General features: G+C 37.2%; 1 protein-coding gene and 1 long non-coding RNA gene across 8 annotated transcripts in view; one reads left to right on the forward strand and one right to left on the reverse strand.

Annotated features, from left to right (window-relative positions):
- The window catches only part of CPS1 (carbamoyl-phosphate synthase 1), a 156631-nt gene extending 147418 nt beyond the window's left edge, over positions 1-9213 (forward strand). For all 7 annotated transcript variants that reach the window (XM_077957513.1, XM_077957508.1, XM_077957512.1 and 4 more), the window contains 4 exons: positions 4998-5057; positions 5816-5928; positions 7101-7230; positions 7982-9213. In XM_077957513.1, coding sequence (XP_077813639.1) covers positions 4998-5057; positions 5816-5928; positions 7101-7230; positions 7982-8080 — 402 coding nt within the window. In that variant the 3' untranslated portion in view covers positions 8081-9213. The remainder of the gene's footprint in view (positions 1-4997; positions 5058-5815; positions 5929-7100; positions 7231-7981) is intronic.
- Positions 9214-9770: 557 nt separating this feature from the next.
- Positions 9771-16817, reverse strand: LOC144333471 (uncharacterized). The gene is made up of 2 exons (XR_013402138.1): positions 16689-16817; positions 9771-11796 (listed from the first exon to the last, which is right to left on the reverse strand). It is a non-coding gene; the product is annotated as an uncharacterized LOC144333471 (long non-coding RNA).
- Between the last annotated feature and the right edge of the window lie 865 nt (positions 16818-17682).

A 17682-nucleotide genomic window follows, 5' to 3' on the forward strand; every position in this document is an offset into this window, starting at 1 on the left:
AATTGTGCCTTGTTTGGTTCTAGTGCTGCAGGGAAATGTGAAGCAAAAATTAATTTGATCCCTATGAAGTATTTGCATAATTTTGGCATTAGTGGACAGAATTTTGCTTTGTCGGGGAAAAAAGGGTTTGTTAGAAAAAATAATGTTTTCTTAAAGAAGTGAGTGCTGTCTATTGAAAGTCTACCTTTCAATGCTTTCCTTTTTAAATAAATAAATGTTCTAGCAGCTACATGAGTTGTTGAGAAGAACTTTCTGTACATGAGAGCATACGGACACAGATTTAAAAATATATTAAAAAGTATTTAAAGAATACTTAAAATTATACTTATGAAAATATTTACAGCCATGGTAAAATTGATCAGCTAATGCATAGTTTCTTCATTACTACATGAAGAATTTTCATTAATGATGTTTTTAAAAATGCTTAGTCTAATAAACTGAAAAAGCATGACAGAATATACTAAATAGAGAGTTAATAGCTATAAAACTTACTGGACTACTTCTTAGAATGGGGCCAAATCTAATCTCAACTTTTTACTGCAGCTTTATAGAAATTGCAGATAAAGTAATTAGGGTTCCATATTTTAGGATACATTGTACTTTTAAAAAACATTTTATTTAACGTGATCCCACTTGGTCAGAAGAACTCGTATAAACACTTTGGATATTTGAAGTTAGAACTGAAAATAGCACAAAAAAGGACTGCTAATATATAAATGGGGGTTAGGGATAGTAAATCCAATGGAAGGCATCTAGTTGAAGGTGAGTTATCTTATGAAGTTCCAAGAGAACTTTTTATATGGCAGTCTTTCTAACTTTTAAATTTCTTTTCTATTTCCCACCCTCCTCCTTAACACATACCGACTCTCCGTTTCTGGTCTTCCAAAGTTAAATCCGATAGGTCAAAGTACCTGGGAAGTTTGAAATATTCATAACATCAATCTTATAACTAGGACTTAGAATAAAAGAATCAAGATGTAGATTTTGTCAAAGGATTATTGTAAATCTATTACATGCCCTATGTCTCTACCAAGGCATTTCTAACATAAGACAGGCATAATAGAGGTTTATGTGGCAACAAAAATCATCTTTGATTTTCCTGTAATATTTCTAGCCACCTTTCATTGCATTAGGATTTATTTTTAGTGGCCGTGAATAGGCAATCTGCCTTGTTTTGAAGTTTTCTGGAAGACCCGTTAACAATAAATGATTTACTCTAGAGTAGATCAAGAGCACTCAGTGTTTTCCTCTCTGATTGGGCTATTCAGTGATGCTTGTGGAGTGGCAAGCACCAATCTGACATCTGCGCTTCAGCATCGCTCAGAAACACAAAGCAAGCATTTTATCTGAAAAGACAACTCCAAGTGGCATGAATAACCTTTTATCTTTAATATGGAATCATTAGGAACAACCATAGAGTTGCCAATCCCGAGGTCCCCGGAGAATCCACAGGCATCACATAGTATTAACTTGGCTTTCTTTTCTGTAGCCAGGCATTGGATAAATGTGAAAATGATCATTGGAGGAAATATATATACATTTTTCCCTTTTAAAGGACTGTCTTCTTTATAAACATTTCCAAGAAAATAAATCAGCTTGTACTTTTCACCTTTAGTAACAAATGGTTTCTTACACAGGTATTTTCAATCAGCCTTTAAATCTGAGGCTACTCAGATGCAAGCTGACAGCTGTAATTTCTTTTTGTAGAGAGGCTGTTTTATGTGTCACAAGTGTTCAATACATGTTTGATAGAAGTTTATAATGTGCCTATGGAAGCCAACACCCAGACCAGAAGGTAGAGTGGTTCCCTGGCTGGGAACTGTCAATACTGTCATGTTGGATATTTATCTTTTCCACCTGGGGGACAACACTGAAACAGCTCCATAATGAGGTTCTGCCTGGTGTCTGCAGGTCTTAGAGGACTTGCTGACTTATTTTACTTTAAAATGGCAAAAAAAAATTACATTCTAGTACTGCTCCCTCAAGGTTTCTCATGGTGATTTTAGCCAAGGTTCATGCAATCTTGACCTCATATTACACAATGAGTGGAGGATAGTCTTCCTATCTCCTATTCCCCCCTTTCTTAAACTTAAGTATGCATCAAAATCACCTGGAGGGTTTGTAAAACAACAAATGGCTAGGATGCACTCCCAGAGTTCCTGATTCAATAGGTCTGGGGTGGGGTTCAAATTTTCATATTTTAAAAAAATTCCCAGGTAATGCTGATGCTGCTCTCCCAGGGACCACAATTTGAGAACCACTCTACTTGAGCAATGGTACTTTAGAAACCTAGTTAAAAGTTATGTTAGCACTTATTATTGTCAAACATGTTATCAGGGAATTTTTGCTAGGGGAAAGTATAAAAGATTGAGAAAAGTTGAGTGCATGATTAATGTATCAAGTAGTAAGTGTTGGAGATCATTATGCTAAGCCTTCTAATGTGATTTAGTACTTACTGAAGTCTATTCTGTGTTTAGCAGAGGGTCACAATGTAATGTTCCATATTAGGGGAATTTAACAACATTCAGAAGTTCATTTTGGACATTTCATATATAGACATTTCATATATATATTTGTTATATACCAAGGAATCTTAAAACATGAAAAACATTTTATATGCCATCAAATTTAGCCCTTTGACTTTTCTGAGGAGAATCAAACTTGAATTATCTTATTCTTCTGTCTAACCAATTGTCTTGATGTCACTAAGAGTTATTTTTTACTTTTTTTTTTTTTTATGTCTAACCATGAGCTTCTTGCATCTAAGCTCATTTTTTCTGTTTGGCCCTAAGTGGAAATGAAAAGCTACCGTCCTGGGCATGGTTACAATTCATGTTCTATAAGGCAGTCATGAATAACCCCTGAGCCTGCCTCAGCTGAAATTCATCCAGTTGCATTTATCTTTTCTATTTGCCAATAGTTTCCTCTTATAAAACTGCAGTTCTGGGATTGAGAGGGCCAGAATCTGAAAGAATTTTATATTTGAACATAGTCTTTGGGGTCTTTTCTTAGGATTTAGATCTGTGCTCAGAAAGCCTCTGCAAGTAAATATTAGAGGGTGTTATGGGCTAAACATTATCAAAATTGTGCAAGGATCATATGTGTTTTATTTTCACAGTTCTTGGTTTCTGACTCTGAAATAAGATCATTTGATTTTTTCCAGCCATCGCTAATATGGTTTATAAACAGATTACAAGACATTTGCTGAAGTAACCAGCTTATGTCATCTGTTTAAAACCTTTTTACAAGGGAAACCAACAAGAATGTTCCTATTTAAAGAAGAATGGATATGTTTTTAACAGTATATGATTTTAAATATGCCAGCTCAGTTACTCAGACACTCATGTTAATGAAGTCAAGGTCAGGGTTTGATCTTTGGGTAGGTCACCTGGTGTTGTTTTCTTTCATTCTGACCACTATCTTGCAAGCACTAGCTCTTGATCACAGAAAGTATATTCAGAACTAGGGAACCCCTGATGGTAATGGTCAGGAATCCAGGGAAGGTTGGGTTGGACACTAGACAGGTCCACCTGGATTCCTAGGAAGGACACAGCAATGGACTGTAGGAAAATATCTGAACAGTGAGATGGAGCATTAGAGAAGCCTGTGTGGAAATGAAATGCATATAAATGAGGGGGCAGTCGGTTTGGGTTGTAAGTGTAATCGTGGGTAGAGGAACCCATGCTTGGAAACTCGGATGTAAGGGCAGGAATCAAGTCTTTAGGGGGGCTGAAAAAACAATTATTTTAATTATATTAATATTTATTAAGAACTATTAATAGGCAAATAACTGTGAGAAATTATAGTACTAACACTTATGTAGTGCTTACTTCTAAATTAGTTTATTGAACACTCATACTAATGTAAGAACTGTTACTATTCCTGTGTAACAGATGAGGAAACTGCATCGTAGAGTTGTTAAGTAAGATGTTCAAGGTCACACAGTTTAATAAGGTGTGGAGCCTCAAAAAGTAGAAATACTACTATTATCATCATCACTGTTTTAGAAATGAAGAAATGAAGGCCAAAGTCATTAACATTTTGAAGCACACACCACTAGTGAATGGTGAAAGCCAAGATTTGAAATGCAGCTAACTGACTTTAGAGCTCATACTTTAGCTACAACTTTTTATTGCCTCCTAGTAAATGAAAAAATAAGTTCCAATGATTGAATTATTGCAGGGACTTGTACATGAGCTAGTGGGAAAATGGCCTAGTTATTGAAGAGCAGTACACAATTAGAATTTAGAAATAAGAGCAGGTTGAGGCCGGGCGCAGTGGCTCACGCCTGTAATCCCCAGCACTTTGGGAGGCCAAGGCAGGTGGATCACGTGCGGTCGGGCATTTGAGAGCAGCTTGACCAACATGGAAACACCCCGTCTACTAAAAATACAAAATTAGCTGGGCCTGGTGGTGGATGCCTGTAATCCCCGCTACTCGGGAGTCTGAGGCAGGAGAATCGCTTGAACCCGGGAGGCGGAGGTTGCAGTGAGCCGAGATCACGCCATTGCACTCCAGCCTGGGCGACAAGAGCAAACAACGCCATCTCAAAAAAAAAAAAAAAAAAAAAAAAAGAAGAAGAAGAAGAAGAAGAAGAGCAGGTCGAATAGGTAAAACAGCTAGCCTGACTTGGTACTGGCTCCTAACCCACGTGTCTTTTAAGTCCTCCCTGACCAGGAAAAGGGTCCTTGTAGAACTGGGGTGGATCTGAACTTACAAAGACCAAGTGGATTAAATAGAGAATAAAGGGAGTTAAAAACAAGGTGAAAAGCGGAGATCAAGATAATGTGGATGGAATTTCATTGACATTGGGATATAGCTAAAACTCATACTCACCATAGAAGGATAAAAGGATAAAACGTGTCATTTTTGAATATAAAGCATCTGGAAGCAGGTGGCATTGTCTTTTAAGATGTTGTAAGGAAACACCATGTTGTATATGACTAAATGAAGAACGTGTATATCCAGAAAGTGAATTTTGTGAAATTCCTTTTCAGCAATCATTCCGGCCAAGATTCCTTGGTGTGGCTGAACAATTACACAATGAAGGTTTCAAGGTACGTTCATTAGTTTTAAGTTGTTTTCTGTCAGCATGGAATCAGTCCACAAAAGAAAATATTGCAGGATATTGGAAAAGAAAAAGCCCAAAATATGTCCTTTTGATATGAAAGCTGTAACTAACTTGGTAGTTTCAAAACTTAGAGTAAAATCATTAAAAAGACTGGTTTTAACTTTTAACAAAATTACCACAAATTCAATAGACGTTGCCAGCTAAAAACGGAGGAAGTTTAGCTTGAGCACAATTGAGACAAAGTTCCAATACATTTCCATATGTTTTTCCTTTTTTGTTTTCATATGAGGTTATAGATTCTAGCTGTGACATTTACAGGCAAAACTTCTTGGCAGTGAATACCTCCACACAAAGTCTTGTTGAGTAAAACAAATTATTTCCAAGGCTTATGATGGGCCTGTGGCCATGGGGATTTGTTGACCTGATAACAAGGAATTAGCCATGAATAATTGAGAAATTATTAAATTTATGAGAAATTGTCATTGAATTATTAAATTCAAATTAAATGTATAATTATTAAAATGCAAAAGCAAATAAAATTGAGGTTAAGTTTTTTAAATCACTGCAAATATATAAAAAAATATTTAAAGTGCCCATGCCTCTGGACTCTGAGTCCAAGTCTTTATCCATGGCATTATACTACTTCTCATGTTCAGTAATTTCTTCTTCTGTTGTAAATTACATGTTCTATAAAAATAAGAAATCACTGTGATACAGTAATTGATTTTTTCATTTTAAATGCAGCTCTTTGCCACGGAAGCCACATCAGACTGGCTCAACGCCAACAATGTCCCCGCCACCCCAGTGGCATGGCCGTCTCAAGACGGACAGAATCCCAGCCTCTCTTCCATCAGAAAGTAAGAACTAGGCATACTGTTTTCTGAAATAATTTAGAGGATTTCAGAACCAGTACATGAATATTTCACCTTACTTGATTGCAAGTCTTTTAAAACAAATTTAAAAATGAACACATTTGTGGATGATTGTAAAGCTTCACTCTCCATTACTATGGAATATATAACATCATGCGTACATGGTTATATGAAATGTGTTTCAAAATACTTCTTAGTAAGGATGCTTCCTTGATGGAAACAAGTGAGAGCATGAAGAATTTAATGCAGCACTTTATATTTCATGTCAAACTTACATTGTGTGTAGATATGCATATCAAGTATAAGATGACCAGCTATATTTTACTAAGGTTGTGCATAATAAATCAATTTGTTGAGCACTTACTACATACAGGAACCTATGTTGAGTGTTATGATGATGTCATCCATTGGATTACCTAATTGGTCATTCCTTGACCAGGTTTTTATGCCTTAGACCATGTCATCACTATAGATTTTATAAGACATTTTATTTCAGTGGATTGTGTGAATCTGCAGGAATACCATTGCATCAGCCCTTAAAGATCTATGTGGCATAAGTGCATGGGAGATAATTCTCACCTATTTTAAGATATTACAGTCTACAGAATGGCTGTGCCATTCTATGCAATATATTATCTGTTAGCGTTCTTGAGAAGCCAACATATAAATTATTATCACTTTAATAAAATAATGGCATTGTGTTCAAACCTTAGCAGGCTTCCAAGGATGTAATAGCTCCTTGTTTGGGGCATTGTAAAACAATAATTTGCACTACTTAGGAGGCAATAGACTTAATGTGGGAGTGGGAGCATGGGGGTGAAAGGGCATTCAATGGTGGAGGGATCACTTCTTTTTAAAAAATAAGTAAATATCTATCAAATTACCAATTCTTAATGAGTGAACAGATAGCATTTTAAACAGAAACAAACATCTGCATTCCATTAGACTTGCACCAGAATTCCTTCAAGAACACAATAAAAATTATAATCCCTGTATAAGTGTAATTTAAACATTGACTTAGCAATAGAGGAGGGCAGATGGCAGTCAACTCAGAATGGCATTGACTTGAATGGCTAAGACAGCAATTTATGTTGGTATTTTATAAACTATAAAATATGGCTTGTCGTCTATAAGTTTTTATTTGTTTATTTTTCCAGATTGATTAGAGATGGCAGCATTGACCTAGTGATTAACCTTCCTAACAACAACACTAAATTTGTCCATGATAATTATGTGATTCGGAGGACAGCTGTTGATAGTGGAATCCCTCTCCTCACTAATTTTCAGGTATAATCTTTTCCTTGGATATAGACTGGATGGGAATTTTATTTCTGTGCCTCCCTTAAGAGTGTAATCAGTAGATGCACATCTCTCTTTTCCCCTCTTTGTAATTTTCAGAGTAGAGAGGAATTTTTAGTAATCTAAAATAATGATGCTAACATGGTAGGTCCTGGCTTAAATGGGACAGTTGGTGATCGAGCAATTGAGATAATCAAAGGCCATGAATGGCCATGGCTCTCTCCTTACAATTATCCTTTGAATAAAAAGTGACAGCATGACATGGAATAAAGATATAGACTTTTATTTCATTGTTTCTAAATGAAAGCCACCACATAAAAGCAACAGGTTAATGGTGGTCCAGATGTAGCACAAGTGCTTGTTCAATTCACAAAAAATGATTGCATGAGGTATGTTCAGTTTCACTTGGACATGACCCATCAAATTTATCACAGGGAGAAACAGAGTGGAGACCCATTAACTTTCTGCCTATCATATTTATTTTTTTTCCAAAATCAGTTTTAATCCCTATGGGAGGAGAAACAAGCTTATTCACAGTGACGTCCGAGATACCAAAGAGATTTCCCATGGTGAGGTCTGAGATGCGGGAGAAAGTCTCCATCGAATAAGAAACTTTTATGCCTTTTATCCCATACCCTTTGAAAACTGGGGACAGACACTTGTGACTTCTCAGTCTTGATTCATTAAAAATTCACTTTCATCTCATGGAGGTTGCTGATTCCTACCATTATATTTTCAGGTGACCAAACTTTTTGCTGAAGCTGTGCAGAAATCTCGCAAGGTGGACTCCAAGAGTCTTTTCCACTACAGGCAGTACAGTGCTGGAAAAGCAGCATAGAGATGCAGACATCACAGCCCCATTATTAAATCAACCTGAGCCACATGTTATCTAAAGGAACTGATTCACAACTTGGTTTCCCAGAGATGAATATTGATACCTAAACTTTATTTCAGTTTACTTTGTTATGCCTTAATATTCTGTATCTTTTGCAATTAAAGTGTCAGTCACTTCTTCAAAACCTTACAGTCCTTCGTAAGTTACTTACTCTTCATGAGATTTCATCCATTTACTAATACCGTATTTTTGGTGGACTAGGCTTGCCTATGTGCTTATTTGTAGCTTTTTACATTTTATGGTGCTGATTAATGGTGATCAAAGCAGGAAAAGTTGCTGTCCTACCTTCTGAATTCTTTCTATACTTTAAGATACTCTATTTTTAATACAGTATCTGCAAACTCAGGACACTTTAACAGAGCAGAATACTCTAAAAACTTGATAAAATGAAATATAGATTTAACTTATGAACCTTCCATCATGATGTTTGTGTATTGCTTCTTTTTTGATCCTCATTCTCACCCATTTGGCTAATCCAGGAATATTATTATCCCTTCCCATGATATTGAAGTTGAGAAATGTGACAGAGGTGTTTAGAGTATGGATTTCTTTTCTTTTCTTTTTTTTTTTTTTTTTTTTTTTTTTTTGAGATGGAAGTCTCGCTCTGTCTCCAGGCTGGAGTACAGTGGCATGATCTCGGCTCACTGCAATCTCTGTCTCCCAGGTTCAAGCGATTCTCCTGCTTTAGAGTACGGATTTCTTTAAGGAATATTGGTTTTGTTTTCTGGACTGTATCAGCAGATGGTAGACAGTGTTTATGTAGATTTGTTGTTGTTTTTATCATTGGATTTCAACTTGGCCCAAGTGAAACAATCAGATTTCTATCATTCACACTCTCCCCCGGTTTTGGAATAACTTGGAAGTAAGATTCATTCCCTTAAGATGATGGATTCTGTTAACTATGGGGTCCCACACTGCACTATGAATTCTACCCACTGTAAGGGCAAAGACACCATTCCTTCTACATATAAGAAAAAAGTCTTTCCCGAAGGGCAGCCTTTGTTACCTTTAAATGTTTTCTGTTATTACAAGTGCGCTAATTGTGAACTTTTAAATAAAATACTATTAAGAGGTAATGCAGTTGTATTTGTTTTTATTTTACATTAATATACAAAAATCAGTTTACTTCTATGATAAAACAGAGTTTTGGGCCAGGATTGCATTGCTTATTTATTTTTTCCGTGCAAACCCATATAGGGTATGAGAAAATTAACATTAAAAATAAGTTTCAGCTGCTACATGTTTCATTTTTTCTTGTCCCTCCCCCTTACTTTTAAGTCTCATCATAACATTATGTGGTTATATGGCTATAAACCATCTTTGACCCGGATCCTTTCTAATGTGTAAGTACAACCACATACTGATTAAAGATTGCCACAAATATATAGTAAACTTTCAAATGTCTTACATAACTCAGAAAAGTAACTTAACCCCATCAGAGGCTGACCAACATTGTCTAATGGAAATAGTGCCAATGAGCACATTGATGCCATATCTCCAATTTACCACCGAAACCATGGCTTTGTGAAGGTCCTAAGATAATTATGCTATAATAGCTTTTATTTCTTCCTTGTTTGTTGGGGTCTGTGCCGGGGGTGGTGGAGAATGAAAGAACACACAAAAGACAAAGACACACAGAGAACATGGCGGCCGCGCTCAGAGCCTCCGCCTCACTTTATTTATACTCCATAAACCCCACGTCAGCAGAAAGAATGCAATGCAAAACAAACTTTCTTTTCCTAGATGTAACCTTCTACTCAGTTCTTTGTTTCTATGCTCTTCCTTATCTGCCCGCCTTCTTGGCGCCTACGGGAGTTCATTAAAAGTTCAATTGGAGATACTGTCCTTGAGCCCTATCTATTCTCAGCATACTGTTTTCAAAGGCCCTTGCATTTCCCCCCTTTTTTTTTTGTTTTGCCTCAATCCTAAAATGGTAGCACATATTTGTTCTTGTGTTTTCTTTTGTTTTTGGAGGCGACGGAGGGAGCATCGAATCACCAAAAGAAGTAGACCTAATCCAAGTGCCCAAAGCAATATACTTCCAGAGATTGTAGAAATCTATGTCTTCATCTGGGTCCATGGGTTAAAGGCAGCAAGGCGCTGACCCAGCTCCTGAAGGGTTACAGTTCTGGACAACACATGTAATTGTTGTCGAAATGCTTCGGAAATGTTCTGAGTGAGCTCTTGGATGTCCAAACTAATATTTTTATGGCCTACTAATAATTTTCGGATTACAGTCCAATTTTGAGAGATGTTAAAAGGCACAGGCGTTACACAAAATTGAGTGGAGTTCCAATCACATTGTAATGTCATCCGAGTACTGAGTACAGTGAGCTGATCTCCAAGCCATGTCAATGCTTGCTCCATGTTGTCCAATCTTTCAGCAAGTTAAGAGTCAATGTTTTGTTGTTGAAGCCATAACCGGTGAGATTGTTCGTGCCATTGCTGCATAAATTCAGCATTTTGTATGCTTTGACGAAGGGCGAGTCCTGCTATGGCTGCAGTGGAGACGATGACGACAAGGCTCATCACCGAGGCAATTATAAGTCCAAGGGCACGGAGGGTTCGCTGGAGAGAAGTCCAAATATAAGTCTCAAGAGGTGATGCCCCCCATGGTCGCGTAAGGTTAACAGGTAGCCAAATTTCCTTATGAGCCCTGAGGATATAAATATCCCCAGTAAAGTTGTGCCACCAGGAATGATTGAGGCAAGACAAAAATGTACACGTATCTGTACAATTAACAATCCCCGTAAGATTATCCCATGTCAAATTTCCTGCTAATAATAGGTAGGGCTTACGGACACAAGCAATAATATATCAGGAGGTATTCCAATATAACTGAATATGAAAGGAGTTATTCGGGTTAGAAAGATTAAGGGGCATATTCCCCACAAAAGTGCTAATGGCATCGCCTGCAACTAACAACTTCCAAAAATAACTCTGTACTTCAGGCCTCCTTCACGCCATACCAAGGTTTCATTACTGTTAGCAGCAATACTTTTATTTACCCAGTGTCATTTCAAAGGTATGTGACTAAATTTTGTTTGAAAATCACCGTGCACACTTCAATCAGTTATTTGCATCCCATTGTATTCTAATAAAATCCGGGGTTTAGTTCCCCGACATTGTTGTCACTCCAGCACCTCAATATTAGGAGAAACCTCTAGAATAGGACAAAAAAGTAAAGAACTAGGAATAGTTTCATTACTATATACAGTATGATTATATTAAAAACTTCTAGTTACAATAATAACAGTATTAGCAGCCACATGACTATGATTATAACGAACAGCCCAAGCTTCATGCGATTTTCGGAGACAATGAGGACTATTTCCCATACATATTGGAAGTCCTTCCACTCCAAATTGGTATGTGCTGATTATAATTGCTGTTTCCCGTTCTATGTTGTCCTTGTCCATATAGGGGGACGGCATCCAAGTAATGTTATTGGTGAAAACCTTAATTTCCGCCTCCTCCCAGGCGACTCCCTGATACAAGGGTGGAAAGGGAATATAAGTCCAATATTCATACAAAGCCTCACTAAGAGAAATAAGTCCCCTGCCGAGGCACATCTAACAAAGGAAGAAATGCATGCTGAATCCAGTTTTCTTTTCAACAGGGTTTCAATCATCTTGTAGGAAACCACTCAGGTCCGCTCCCTGTAAGGACAAGAGCATAGCCCCGTCCCTGTTTTAGAACTTGCCCTTGAACATACTTACCTTCTTCATTAGGATACCAAACCTTTAAACTGTCAGCGGGGACTATCACCGAGGGAGGTGAGGAAAGATGGGTTACGACAGCAGAGTCTTGCAATTGTCTCCATTGATTCAAAAAAATTAAGGTAAAAAGAACCTTTAAAATCTGGTTTCAAAATCTGGTTTCTGGGGGGCTCATTTCCCCCTTTTTGTTTTGTTTTAATAGTTAAGTTTTTAAAGTTAAATTTGCACACTCAATGATGGCTTGACCTTGACTGTTGCCCGGGATACCAGTGATATGTTGAATATTGTATTGCTGTAAGAAAACTTGTAATTTACGAGAGACATAGGCAGGGGCATTATTAGTTTTAAGTATGAGGAATGCCTGTGATGGCGAAATAAGCTAAGAGATGAGTAATAACAGAAATGAGAAAAGGTATCAATGGTATGATGAACATACTTTAATCGTCTAAAAGAAGGGACACCTCGTGGATTAACCCCAGGATGGAAGGATGGAATGCTCAAAGGAGCACAGGAAGGACAAGCTCAAATAAGAGAACGAGCTTGTTTATAAGTTAAATGAAACCATCGTTGAAGGCCAGAACTATTAGTATGATGTAGAGTATATTTTTGTTCTGCAGCATGTAGGTGGCCTATTAAAAGCAAATCAATCTGAGTATTACCATGAACTAATGGTCCAGAAAGTTGAGAATGAGAACGAAGATGAGTGATGAATAAAGGAGCTCAACGTTGGCTCAAAGTAAAGGATAACAAAGAAAAGAATTTCTGAAGAGAAGAAGTAGCACAAAGAGGTAAAGTGGCCTGAGAAATATAAGAAGTAACATAAACGGCGTATTGAGAATCACTAACAATGTTACAACCAGTAGTAGGGAAATCAAGTAAGACCATGAGAATAGCAAACAATTCTCCCTATTGCACCGAGGGATAAGGATAAACTGTAACTCAAGATTGATGAAGCTTCTTGCCAAGAATCAGAAGTTGCAAGAAGATAAGTGATCTGACTATGAGTGAATTGAGAGATAATTAAGGAAGGATCTCCTCCCCAAAGTTGTCGACAGTGATGCTGTCCTTTGATGATCAGTTCAGCTAAACGATCGATATAAGTAGCCAAGCGTTTAGATATTTTATTGGACAAAAAGATCCATTTTAGTGGTCGATTAGTTTGATGAATCATTCCTGTGGGAGAAGGTAAAGTATGAAATAAACAAAAGGAAGGGCCTTTTGAAGTTGCTCTTCAACAAGCTGGAGTTCCTGTAAAGCCAAAGGAGTTAAATGGCGTGAGTTGTCCAAGTGACTGTCTCCTTCTAGAATAGAAAAAAGATGTTATAACTGATATGTTGGTATTCCTAAAACAGGACGCATCCAATTAATGTCTCCTAGAAGCTTTTGAAAATCATTTAATGTTTTTAAATGATCACGTCGAATTTGAATTTTTTGGGGTCGAATATTTTGTGCCCCCAAGGTATAACCTAAATATTGAATAAGAAAATCCAGTTAAATTTTTTCTGTGGCAATATTAAGTGAGTAGAAAGAAAGCTGAGTTTGTAATGATACAAAAGCATCTTGCTGCTTTTCTCTGGTTTTAACTTTGTGGGATAAGGGCAGGATTAGGAAGACCAGGCTGTAAACTTTCCCTAGGTTTAATGTAAACATTTATAGTTTTAAGACAAGACAAAGACAGGAATTCCATGCAGAAATACGTGGCTTTATATTCCTCTCGGCCATTTGTTTTTTGACTTACTCTTTTAGAGTCCTAAGTATTTCTTTAAATAATGGTCACTGTTTCACCTAAATAGGAGTGGTGGCTATGAGTTTAAAGGATTGTAGCCCATTTTGAACATCTTATTTTTGGCAGCTGAGGAAATATGAGGAATGTTTAAAAAAGCAGCAAATTGTTGTGAAAGATCTTGTTCCCAAAAATTAATATTGATAGGAACAATATAAAAATAAAAAAAAACACTTGACCTTGTTGACCTTTAGGACCGACACAGGTTAAAGGTTCTACGTCTTGATAAATCACAGAAGCAGCACCCAAGCCAGTGAGTATAACTGAAACTTGTCTTTTTTCCCATTGTATAGGCCACTAATTTAAACAAATAATAGACATATTTACCCCCATATCAATTAACCCTTTAAAAACTATTCCATTAATATGCAATGAACATAAGGGCTTTTGATTAGAAACTAAAGTTTCCCAAAAAACAGTTTTTTCTGTGCTACCAAATCCTCCCTATTGAGAATACGTTCCCCTGCCTCTAGGCGTATAAATTGTGAAACTTGTACCATAATAAGAATTTTATTAGTAACATCAAGATCAATGATTTCTGGAATCATCATTAACTTCCGTATAGCACTGTTGTTTTGACCTAACAAAAGTCCTACATGTCCTTTTGGCAAAGGGTCACACACTCTAATAGCTAATTTATATACTCCTCTATTAGGAGACAAAGTATAAGGCTGAGTAATAGCTAAGTCAGCAGCGGCGCTCTGCTTAGTTGCCGCATAAAGCTGAGAAACTGGGGTAAGGTGTGGGATCCTTAAGGAGGACTTGAATTTATTCCTTAATGTTGTAGGCCATTGCTCACTGAATATTGTAGTAGACTTGTATTGTAATTGTTGGGGCCCCAAGCCTGTGGGCCCCGACTCCCGTTTCCCAGGAGAGGAGACAGTAAATTTCCACTTTTATCAGTTTTGGAACGACATTTATTTGTCCAATGTCGACCTTTACCACAATATTTGTACACCTCTGAAGGCAGCTTTCTGCCTTGAGGGATAAAAGTGTTCAATTTTTATGACATTCTTTTTTTTGAAATGTCTAGGTTTACCACACTGCAAACAAACACCTTGTTTGTTATTTCCTTTTAAGGCTTTAGACAAAGCTCCAGCAAATAATTGAGCATCATAAATAGCCCCTCCAACACTAACACAAGTTTTAATATATTTATCTAAATTGGCCCCATTGGCCTTTAATGATTTTAACAATTTTTAACAGTCAGCATAAGCATTTTTAAAAGACAATGTTTGTAACAAAATTTTTGAAGCAAGGCCGGCACCCACAATTTTGAAGACAGCATCCTGAAGACGGGCTACGAAATCTGAATATAGTTCATTTGTGCCCTGTAAAATCTTCACAGAGGAAAGGGAACATTTTCCTGTTATCTCTACCTTATTTCAGGCCCTTAAAAACAAAGTCTTGATTTGAGTAAAGGCAACATCATCTAAACCAGCCTGAGCATTAAGAGTAGCATATTGGCCCGTGCCTGTGAGTTGTTCCTCAGTGGGTCCAGGGGGATCACACATAATATTTTTCCTAGCCTATACATGTGCCTTGTTCATTTACCAGCTGTGCAATTGTAACCACTGAGAACGATCAAGAAAAGCCTTCCCCAAAGTCTTCCAGTCTATAGGAATCATCAAATTTTCTGATGAAAAAACATCAAGAAGACCAAGGATAAAAGGAGATTGAGATCCATAGTTAGAAATGGCAGCTTTCATTTCTTTTTAAAAATTTAATTTGTAAGGCATTAAATTGGACATTATTGCCACCATTTGAAAACTGAGCATTAGGATAAAAAGGAGCACAAATAATTGAAAACAGATCCAGCTCCTTAAATTTTTTTTTTAAATTAAAATATATATAATATATAATAATACTCATATCCCCAAATATAAAGAATCTCAACATATTAATAAGAAAAGGCAAATAACCCAACCAAAAGCAGCAGAACAAAAAAATGACAATAAACCTATATGTCTAACATCATTACTCACTAGGAAATATGTATATTAATACCAAATTGAGAATCATTACATACACAATACAATGGTTAAAATTTAAAAACACAGAAAATATCAAGAGGTAGTTAATGTGTTAAGCAACTCGAATACTCAACTTCTGTTTGGAGTGTAAATTGGTGGAACCTATGCACCCCTATAACATAATAATTTCCTAGCTGGGGTTATTAATACTATATTAATATTAATAGTTAATATTAATGTGTTTATTTATTGACTATTGAAATACTCATAATATTTTAACAAACAATAAGATATACATATACACTGGTTTTAACATATTAAACAGGTGTTTAGTATAAATTTAAAGTATGTCTGATGTGAACAGGGCTTCAACTTTGCCAAACAAAGGCAAAGATAAGGAAGCCGGGGGATTGGAGGCTCTGGAAAATCCTCTTTTAACAGGGCAGAAGGAAAAGAAACAGGGAAAGCTCGCAAAGGTGAATTAGAAGAATATATCTGTAATATTTGTTGAAGCATTTCCATAATACTCTGCATGTCAGAATTTCCCTTAGAAGAAGGAAGAGCTGGCTTTTTCTCTTCTCCCCCTTTTGCTACCCCCCCATCCTCTGTTATCCTGGCACAAATGGGCTTCATTTCAGATTTATTTTTTTTCCCAAATCCTCAGATACCTTTCCTCCTGTGGCTACATTACCACACTCTGAATCAGTCTCAAGTAACTCTAATGTCTGAGTGATAGAGTCACACAAGGTCCACAATTTTAGAGGCATAATATCTCCTAACTGGAGAGCTCTAAGCAGAGTTTTTACTACCTGTAACCATTCTCTGCGATTCAGCTGCACTTTAGTCTGATACTGAAACCAGTAACAATGTTGTTCAACCTGGGCAAACAATCACTTCAAAGTCTTTTTCTTTCACTTCTACTCCTATAGACAGCAATAGTCCTTGAAACAGCCGTAAATATTCTGAGGCCAGAGAGATGGAATTCCCCATAATGAAAGCTTAAGAAGGTTCCCCTTAACAATATCTGGGCCTTACCCGCCCCTAGGGGGTTCCCCTTCTTGTTCTCCCCTACTCACCCGTGCTGACCCTGCTCGCTGCGCCACTTGTTGGGGTCCGTGCCGAGGGTGGTGGAGAATGAAAGAACACACAAAAGACAAAGACACACAGAGAACATGGCGGCCGCGCTCAGAGCCTCCGCCTCACTTTATTTATACTCCATAAACCCCACGTCAGCAGAAAGAATGCAATGCAAAACAAACTTTCTTTTCCTAGATGTAACCTTCTACTCAGTTCTTTGTTTCTATGCTCTTCCTTATCTGCCCGCCTTCTTGGCGCCTACGGGAGTTCATTAAAAGTTCAATTGGAGATACTGTCCTTGAGCCCTATCTATTCTCAGCATACTGTTTTCAAAGGCCCTTGCACTTGTTACCTCACAGTCAATTGATTACCACTTTTTATAGCTCTATATGAATGTTTTAAGTATTCATCTTCTCTTTCTCTCTCTTCCTTGTTCTTCCTGCGGTCAAGACTTTCATTACTTCTTCCCTGTAATCTTTTTTTTTTTTTGGATGGAGTTTCCCTCTTGTCACCCAGGCTGGAGTGCAGTGGTGCGATCTCAGCTCGCTGCAACTTCCACCTCCTGGGTTCAAGCGATTCTCCTGCCTCAGCCTCCTGAGTAGCTGAGAATACAGGCACCAGCCAACATGCCTGGCTAATATTTTGTATTTTTAATGGAGACGGGGTTTCGCCATGTTGGGCAGGCTGATCCCCTGTAATCTTATAATTGTGTAATCCCTGATCACTTTGATTCATTCACCTGAAAATATTTAATGAGTTTCTTCCATGTTTCAGGTAGAATATATCACAGTCTCTCCTACTCCTGTTATTCTAGCATGTTTCTGTTACATATCACCAGCACCACAACCACCATCACCATAATAATTAACATTATGGAGTCCATACTATTTTTCAGGCATTTGTAAGTACTTTACATGAGTTAACCTGGTTAATCCACAAAATATCCCTATGGGTAGGTGCTGTTATCTCCATATTATAAATAAGAAAACATAG

The sequence above is a fragment of the Macaca mulatta genome, chromosome 12, assembly GCF_049350105.2.
Source record: "Macaca mulatta isolate MMU2019108-1 chromosome 12, T2T-MMU8v2.0, whole genome shotgun sequence".
Taxonomy (NCBI): Eukaryota; Metazoa; Chordata; class Mammalia; order Primates; family Cercopithecidae; genus Macaca; species Macaca mulatta.